The 9661-nt window shown below is 32.5% G+C and overlaps 1 protein-coding gene across 1 annotated transcript; it reads right to left on the bottom strand.

Annotated features, from left to right (window-relative positions):
• Positions 1-923: 923 nt before the first annotated feature.
• On the bottom strand, positions 924-9578 carry LOC134242896 (inverted formin-2-like; the record flags this gene model as incomplete). Its single annotated transcript, XM_062725099.1, is given in 13 exon segments — positions 924-1030; positions 1120-1204; positions 3407-3558; positions 3658-3791; positions 4133-4199; positions 4202-4313; positions 4546-4803; positions 5911-6075; positions 6342-6475; positions 6743-7170; positions 8213-8292; positions 8868-9046; positions 9419-9578. Coding segments are annotated over 13 exon segments (2061 nt in total), but the record flags the coding sequence as incomplete, so codon positions are not given.
• Between the last annotated feature and the right edge of the window lie 83 nt (positions 9579-9661).

Genomic DNA, 9661 nt, shown 5'->3' with positions numbered 1-9661 from the left:
GTTCGAGATATGAGGTATTTTTAAATCATATAAACTGTATAAAGAGAATACTGCCGGGATCGGCGATTGACCTGGAGAATTGCGGAATATTCGATATTTATTATAAACCTCACGTAACAGTTAATTTTAGGCAATCATTCGACGTCCTAACCCGACTTTACGGATCACCACACTGTGGTTTTCTGAATCCATTTCATCACTCACTTAGTTAAGTCCCTTGTTATTATGCCTTGTTTTATGAATAAATATTATACAATTGATCTCTTAATTATTTTTTTGTTAATTCTTGCCAGATATAATAAACTTCGCGTCTCGTTAGATCTGATGATCCACGTCTGTCAACTCGACGTGATACGACCTTTCGGACCAAGTTAGTTATAAAAATATATACAAATCCCATGTTCGAAAGACTAATATTTACAAGTATTATCTATTTGTTCAATAGTTCTGAACAAAATGAGATAAATAAAACATCTATAATTGTGTGATGTGATATTAGCCTTATCAAACTTGTCGAGATGATAAATATTCTCTCGGCAAGACTTCCGAATTTTATACTTTGAACTCACTGATAAAGCAAACATTAAATCACCCCAAAATAGATATGTTTTCTATTTTTTTTTTCATTGAATGGTTTCAGGCATAACAAATGATATTCAAAAAAAAATTTTTAGGATAATTATTTTCATATGAGCTGCACAATTAGTGATCCTACAAAAGTACATGTTCACTTCTTGAGGTATCTGAGTGATAAAAAAGATCATTACAATGCTGATTCTGGTATCATTTTGGTTATGTTGGTTGAGTATAAAATATTGTATTTAAATTGCATGTCTTTGGTAAATATTTAATAACATTTATTGCAAAAATATAAATGAAGCATATGAGGGCCCTTTTGGCTTAAAAGAGAGATTGTCTCGAAGCTATGTCTGTTGTCTCGTGGTTCGTAGCTTGTGTCCTTTCCGAATATCCTTCAGTAATCGATCTATAATACAATCTTCTTCAATTGATTCTTTCTTTGCTGAAGTATCTATAAAGAGAAAAAAATATATTAACTTTTATTTTAAATAAATCAAAACTTTTCTGATAAATAATGAAATTCCTTTCTATGAAACATACGCTCAGCATGTTTCTTTGTCATTTCCTGTTCCTGCTTTTTCCTGCGCTCTGCCATTTCTTCTTTGTGTTTTCTCTGTAAATTCTCCTTTTGAAAAAAAAAAATTAAAAAATTGCATTTAGTTAAAACAAGAGGCCCACGGGCCTTATAGGTCACCTGAGTATCATGTAACAACTTTCCAGCGATTGTATTTGGTTCGTGTTTTAAGCCAAAAGCCATGAAATTCACGAATTTTGAAAGAGGCACCATTGCTTATCAAAGGGCAGATTTCAAAGCATTAATTTATTTTTAGTCAAAGTACCCCCTTGGTACCCCTGACCCAGCAGCCCTGAAATTATCTATTTTGAAAGAGGACCCTTTCTTCATTATAAGGCCAGCATTTTTTTTTTATGATTAGGTTTAGTTATGAACATGAGAATAAAAAAGTCCAAAGGAAAAGGAAATAATTCTTTTTTTATAAATCAATTATTAACATTTGTACATTCTTTTTTATGCTATCCTAATAGGCTCCTTACCACTGGACACATAATGCTTACAAATAGGAAAGTAGAACATTTAATTGCTTATTTCATCATCTGCCAGTTTGGGCCAGTTATATAAATTTTGTGATGTTGATCAAAATATATTTTAAAAAATCAATTCTTTAAAAGTCTTTCAATACATCTTCATTTTCTTAATATGTGTTAGGTGAATGTGTAGACATTGTTCTAAAATTTACTTGATGCCTAAAATTATAATTCCTATCATAAAACAGACAGGAAGTATTGGGGAGTAGGGTCAACATTTTTTTCAATTAAGTGTAAAATAATTTTTCTGGCTGATACAAATGATACTACATATATTTGTATATTCTTGCCTTTTAATAGTTGAATTTTTTTTTATTTCTTCACTTCAGGTTATTGTTTATTTCTTCCTCAAATGGACTTCACTTCTCCCATAGTTTTATTCATTGCATCTGATGCATAAGCAACCATTTTCTGAAGAATGATGCTTAGACTGTAAGCTATAACAGAGACCTAAACAATGTCTCTGGCAATATGCAATAGCTACCACGGGCAGTTTAAAACCTGGGGGAGGAAAATAATTTACAGTTACTTTTGAAACGAATACATAATTATCTCACCAGCATGTCATTGTGCAACAAAGTCGTCAGCATTTTATTTGGCCTTTGAACGGGTGAAACGTTTTGAATGGCACTCTTATCGATGAATTTTACACTAAACCATGCTAAATTCTTGGATCTAGCTTTATTTACCAGCCGTTTCATCTAAAAACCGGAAGTGCGAGTTCGTAAATTTGAAATCTCGATCCCGACTCAAATTTGACATCAGAAAGAAAAAAATTGTTTTATTTTTTTTCTAAAAGTTCAAAACCTTGAGCGGAGGGTTTGTAAAACCGAAAATAAAATAAATCCTGGCCTTAGATATGTAATTAGATCATTAGCATATTAACCAAGTGCAAAGGATAAGATGTTCAAAGAATTCATACATTTCACTATATAATCATTAGAGCCCCACCCTAAAACAAAAACCCCTGATCCTGGGGCCATAAAATCCACAATTTTGGTAGAGGCACTCTTGCTTATCATAACTATGTACTTAGTAAGTTTATTTAATACCCAGGAGCAGAGAACAAGATTTTCAAAGAATTAATGTATTTTCACTATAATAATCAATAGAGCCCCGCCCTAACACCAGAACCCCTGACCCTGGGGCCATAAAATTCACAGTTTTGGTAGAGGCACTCTTGCTCATCATAACTATGTACTTAGTTGGTTTATTTGATACCCAGGAGCAGAGAAGAAGATTTTCAAAGAAATAATGCATTTTTACTATATAATTTATTAAGCCCCGCCCTACCACTAGAACCACTGACCCCAGGGCTATGATTCTCACAATTATGGTAGAAAACTCAATGCTGAGTATAATCATGCAAACAGTTTGACTGCTTGATGTCCAGGAGTAAAGAAAAAGATTTTAAAGATTGCACTAATTTTAGTGGTTTTGGCCCCACCCCTCAGGCCCCTGGGGGGGGCAGGGACCATGAAATTCACAATTTTTGTCCCCCTTCACCCATAGATGCTTTGTACCAAATTTGGTTGAAATTGGTTGAGTGGTTGCAGAGAAGAAACTGAAAATGTTCAAATGTTAACGCACGACGAACGACGAACGACGCACGACGAACGACGACGGACGAAAACAGATAGCAATAGGTCACCTGAGTTTACTCAGGTGACCTAAAAAAGAAGAATTTTATAATTAATTTATTTCAGATTGAGGGATAGCTTACCTTTTGACATCGTTTAATATTATCACAGAACGTATTCATGTCGTGAATGCACTCATCTAATTTAAAACTTTTCTCTTTTTCACAGAAGTAACAAACAATTTGCTGTGTCAGTTCTGTTATTTTCTCTAAACTCTCATCTAATGAAGTCATTTCTTTTTCTGCTCCCTGTAATTATCAACATTTTTAATCACTTCGTTTTAAGAATACCAGGCTGTTAGTCAACAGCAAAAGTTTGAATTAAAAACAAAAACCCTTTTTGCTTGCCTGTACAAATGTTTTAAGTTGATTATTGACGTCACTGGGACTCTTTTTCAGGCCTTTTTTCAGACCGTTAACCTTATCTTTTACTTCTTTAACCTCTGCTGCCAAAGAGTCCACAGTCAAACTTAAATTAAAAAATGAAAAATTTGAATGCAAATTATGATTTTAAATTTAAAATAAATGTTTAATAATGTTCACCACAGACAGACATGTTGATATGCTAGCATGATGATAAAATATATGCTTTGGATAAACGAAATTTATTTTCCCCTGTATTTCTTCTTGCAATTTATGCAATACTAAAAATTCTTAACAGCTTTATTATGAATTACATTGAATTGAACATATCTTATTGACAAAGTCAAAAGGATCAGACACAAATTCATAAACTTAGATAGGTTTTAATATGTATTTAGCTTAAAAAAAACTAGATTAAATGAAACCTCTGATGACAGTATGACATACTTTGAGGCAATGGCCAAACTTGGAGTTATCTCCTCAACAAAAGCTAGAGCTTCCTTGTCTTCTTTTTGGCCTCTTCAACGAGATAGTGCAAAAGAGTTACCCTGGGCTTTTTGGATCTTGTATCCATCAATTTATTTAAGGAATTTATCCGGAAACCCATCGCGTTGCCTGCATACCCACCCTTGTGAATTATGAATGAAATAGTATATATACATAAGAAAATAAGTAAAAACTTTTTTTCAAGATGTTACTATTAAGAAGTGTTGGTAATTAATGAATTATATCACTGGATCAACGCAAAAAGCATGAAGTTCATAAGCATTGGAGTCATCATTTTATCCTTTCATGTGTTATCAATAGAAAAATATTTTGAATTGTCTGAAATAAAAATTGTTGTCAAGAAAATACATTACTGCATTCATGAAATTTCCAGTATGTAGAACATAGCGTAGAAACACTTTGAGAGAATCATTTTCCAGAAGACATTTGCATGTTTTAATCACAGCACTGATATTTGGTAAAAGATTATCCATTGTGTCTCCGAAATCGCCCTTTAGAACAAGTCCGTCTATACGAATTCTGTAGGCTTGCAACTTGATGAGTTTTAAATAGAATTTCTCTGCATTCCCAAGTTTCTCTTTATCTCCCTCGAATTCTTCAAGCATACTAACCTTAAAGAAGAAATCGTATTTAAAAGATATATTTAAGAGCTTGACGCTTTGTTGTGTAATGTCAAGGCAAACAACCTCAGTATTTTCTAGGACTGCACTCGAAAACTTTCGCATTTATTACAGTTGCTCTTATACAGACCCAGAACGAAGTTTCAGATTTTGGTCTTGGACTCTCTATATAATGTTAAGAAAGACTGTACAATTTCTAAAAAGAGATATATTATTGTTAAACTAGTTTAAGAAACACAAATATCAGCAATCTTGTTTAAAGTCACTATTTAGTAAGTTTCATGGTCGATACAATGGCCTTGTCAGCAAATACAATTTATAATTGAGTCGAATGCTGACTGACGTTTTTCATACTTATTGTTAGTTCATTATTTACACCCTGAATTGACGACAATTTTTTCGTTTTTTTCCCAATCATGACAAAGGATGCTCACTCCACTATGGCACCTGATCCCACCTCTGATGTTTTGGAAGACCGAGTTTGCTCTGCTCCTATTTTGTATTCTTTTATAGAACGTGAGCTAAAATACTGTTCGTTATCTTCATATATTTCATTTGTTTAAAGGAATACGCACGCTAACTCTCGATTCCCGCCTACATTTTGGAGCCATTTAATTCAAAATGAATAGCAATTTGGTCATAAAATCTTTGTTTAATACAAAGAACAGTTCAATGGTAATTGAAGAATTGTCTCAATCGCTAAACAGTAAATTATCCATAATTCCAGCTCTTGAAAAAAGGGGGGTAGACGATATTTTCCATTGAAATCGGAGTTTCAGGCATCACCATATTTTGAAATATTCTTGGATATGATTAAATGTTCCTTATATCTTTTCTTTTGTCTTAGTGGAAAATAACCATTTTTATCGTTTATTGTCAATAAACTTATGTTCCCCCCCGTGTCACACAAAAAGTTTTGGTAAGAATTTGTGAAATTTTAGAGTTATCTCTCTTTGTTTTCCCAAATAAGTAATGCTTTATGGAAATCCATATAATTATCTATAAAAAATAAGTAAAAATTCATCAAATATGTTAGTTTTGAAAATTGACTTGGAGGTAGGCGGGAGAACAATGCTTCGTTCGCAGTTCTTACGTTACCTCTTCCTCCTTTGGAAGTATTTTCTGTAAACCTAGTAGACGCTCTTTGCCGATGACATCTACATCACCTGTCTTTATCATTGATACAATTTCTGTGTGGCTACACTTAAACTGCTTCAGAAAGATGTTTACATTCATACTTCGTTTTCCATCAAGAAGCAGTATCTGAAAGGGTGATTTTATATAACCATTTGTTCATTAGTTGTCTCTCGTAGAAAGAAAAAAAAGAGTAAATGGAGATACTTGAGAAAGAGAGAACTGGAAAATGTCTTTGAAAAAAGTGACAGAAACAAAGTATTTTGCAACAGGTATTTGATATTCTTTACAGTATTTGAAGACTTCCTTCTTTACCTTCACAGATATTAAATTGAACTTTAAAAATATGTATAACGATTGGTATGTGTTCCCAGCTGTATAAATTTAACATATACCTCTTTTGGAAGTTTTATTTTCGTTTCTTTCATTTTCTGGATCTGTTTCCGGCAGAATTCCTGTTCCAAGGTTTCATGCTTTACAGGGACTTTATCTTCCATTTTCATAACTTGCTTCCAAACATTCCCTTGAGCTGAAAGTTCAAGTAAAAAGTTTTTTAATGGAATTACAAATTCAATACTTTTGAGCATGCATTCTTTCAAATAATGTGAGTCACAATAATTTTCATAAATAACAAAATCTCATTAAAGGTCTCCAAAATTATACAATGTAGTAATTAACCTTGGAATAAAAATATAGTCTAATAATACCATATGCACATTAATACCAATGTATTCCAATTTAAATTCTAGAATAAATAACATAATTATCAGTAAATATTTTTGATATGTACACATACATGAAATACTACGAGCTGGTATCTTTGTCCAGTTGATTGTTTTTAATTTGCGTTTAGGAGTGTGTCTACACACAGTGCAGGATCTCTGAGGGTTTGAAGCTGAAAGTGAAGGGGCCACTACCACACCTAGAGTGGGTGGTGGAGGTGGTGGGGGCGGGCCAAATCCTGGCGGTGGTGGTGGAGGTGGCGGCGATAAACCTAGCGGGGGTGGTGGAGGTGGAGGTGGGGGCGGCCCTAATCCTGGCAGTGGTGGTGGTGGTGGAGGTGGTGGTGGCGGAGGTGGTGCTGGTGGTGAATGAGGAGGAGGTGGTACAGCATTTTCTGTTTGTGAAACGTTTTTTCCACATAAAACACATTTACTGTCAAGCAATGAATCCATTAGGAATGCTTTCTTAACTGACTTTTCAATCAGTGTCCACCTATTATCACTGAAAAACAAGTTTTGATTAATTTTTGAAAAATTGCTATGATGGTAAGTGATGGTAAACTTTTTGTATATTTTTTTTTTGACAAGGAGAGATATATAGGCAAAATTAAGCAATTCACATATTACATGAAAGAAAACCTCCTTCTGAATGTAGCATTAGGAAGTATATGTTGATTTACTTGATTGTAGAAAACATTCTTTTCATTTTAAATATACATGTATACATGTATTAAATGAAATGCCTACAAAGGTTTTCAAAACCTTAAGGTCAGACAACACGTTCCTCAAAAATATATACATTTTCCTAAGAATTTGTCATTGAAGTATGGGCATTTAATCATGTTTCCTCACGAAAAATTAGGGTACCTTACCGGGCATTTGAACGGATACCATAGGGTCATATTTCTGTATAATCCTTATGGGTAATCTTCTGAATGACCTATATTACAATTTTTGGTGTACTTATATTTAAAAACATTTTGAAAACAATGTAGAAATGAAAAGAGAATGACCTCCTTCTGAATGTAGCATTAGGAAGTATATGTTGATTTACTTGATTGTAGAAAACATTCTATTATATATTTTATATATCTATTATATATATTAACATATTAACTTACAAAATGCAATATCACAAATGAAATTTCATTATGAAACACAGAAAATTATCTCTTATAAGAATGGCAAAAAGGAAAAGTTTGATACCCAGTGGAACAGATGGAATCTGCTATTCTCTTAACTTGAATCTTTACACACTCTCTTTCTCTTCTCTCTCTCTCTCTCTCTCTGCTCTCCCTTCTATCTTTCTCTCTATTGTTTCTATCTTTCTTAAAATAAAAAAAACACATCAGTCTGTTTCTTTTGAAATATGTATATAATGCTGTATGTTGTGTGAATAAAAAAAAAAAAAAAAAAAAAAAAAAAAAAGAAAAGAGAATGACAAATATGAATAATTTTTATATAATACCAAGAGATACAAAACATATATTTGAGGAACGTGTCGTCTGACCTTAAGCAAAACAAAGAAAAAATTCTTTACTTACCTAAGTTGATCGTCTGGTTCTGTTTGTAGGAGAGTTTGTAACATACTCAGAAGCATTTCAGCCAGTGGTGTATTGTAAACCTGAATTAGATACCATAATATTTTCAGTTGGTTGAGAAATATTTATATAAACGTATTACCATTTTGATCCCATATTTCCTATGCTCTCAAATTTCAGTGCATTGTTCAAGCTGAAATTCTAAACTTGAGATATTGAACCTTTGAATCCTTTGCCAGCTTATGCCAAAAAGCACAGAGGGTATGCTTACTCCTTTTTGGCACCAGATCCAAACTCTGATATTTTAAGATGCTCAAGTTTGCTTGGCTTTGCTTTCAACATGTATTGTTTCAATAGATCTTTCAACTTTATAACTCTTCGTTATTTTTATAGATCATTGTAATAAGCAATTTGATTGAAAACTTTACTCGCTACAGGTACATGTACCTTACCTGCATTTTCATAATGAAATGTTTCTGAGGAAAAAATATAAATTTTAATTTTTTTTTAAATAAAAAGTTTTTTTTTTTAATAAAATCTGCTAATCTAAGTTGCGTGCTGAGTTCTTCTGCGTGATATACATGTAAATAGTCTTTACATAGAATTTTTATTCCAAGAAAACAATTAGAAGAACCATTTTTAAATGAAGGAATCATACCTTATCATAGAGAGCGCTGAACACCTCTTTCACATTATTTATGTCAATACCAGTTGGCTTCAAGGCCGCCATTGTTTCGTCATCTGATGCCTTCTCGTCGTCAAAAACATCACATTGGATGACTGTTTTCTCGTTGTCTTCGTTTCGCAAATCATTGATCACATCGAGAAGGTTTAAGCCTACGAATTTGAAAAGGCAATTATGAAGTTTATTTTCAATTTATTTTGTCTTTGCCAAAGAAAAATAACCCTATTCGGTAGTTTACGTAATTGATAATTATTTCATTAATTTACAGTAAAATTAATTTCTTGAAGGTATAAAAAAAGCATTTACAGTAAAATTAATTTCTTGAAGGTATAAAAAAGTAAAAGCACTCTAGGACACACGATGCAAAAAATATGAACATTGTGGATAGTTGAGAAATATTTTAAAAGTGAGTAAATGATTACATAAGTTATGTTCTTTAAGTAAAATAAGATAACAGTTAACTGAATGTCATGCTATCGACGCTGTGTTATGTCACAAAAAAAGAAATAATGAGATTATTTTACCAATAAATTCATTGGGTTACCACCACTTATCCTCCAATTTTTTATTAGCCACAATGACACAATTGACAAAAGCCATCAATGTGGTTTTGTAAGGAACAAAGTCTTCCTTTTTCAATTCATTTACGACCACACTAAATCGGTATCTTTGCTTTTTCATTATCTTGAAAATAAATAATGGCTAGTAGCATTCTTTTAACATTCATTTAAAGAAATAAAGTAATTGACAAATCAATCAAATACGAA

This window comes from Saccostrea cucullata, unplaced genomic scaffold, assembly GCF_032062105.1.
Source record: "Saccostrea cucullata isolate Sc308-1 unplaced genomic scaffold, CSIRO_AGI_Scuc_v1 ctg7137, whole genome shotgun sequence".
NCBI lineage: Eukaryota > Metazoa > Mollusca > Bivalvia > Ostreida > Ostreidae > Saccostrea > Saccostrea cuccullata.
The sequence above is the reverse complement of the archived record's forward strand: the minus strand, read 5'-3'. Positions and strand labels throughout refer to the sequence as shown.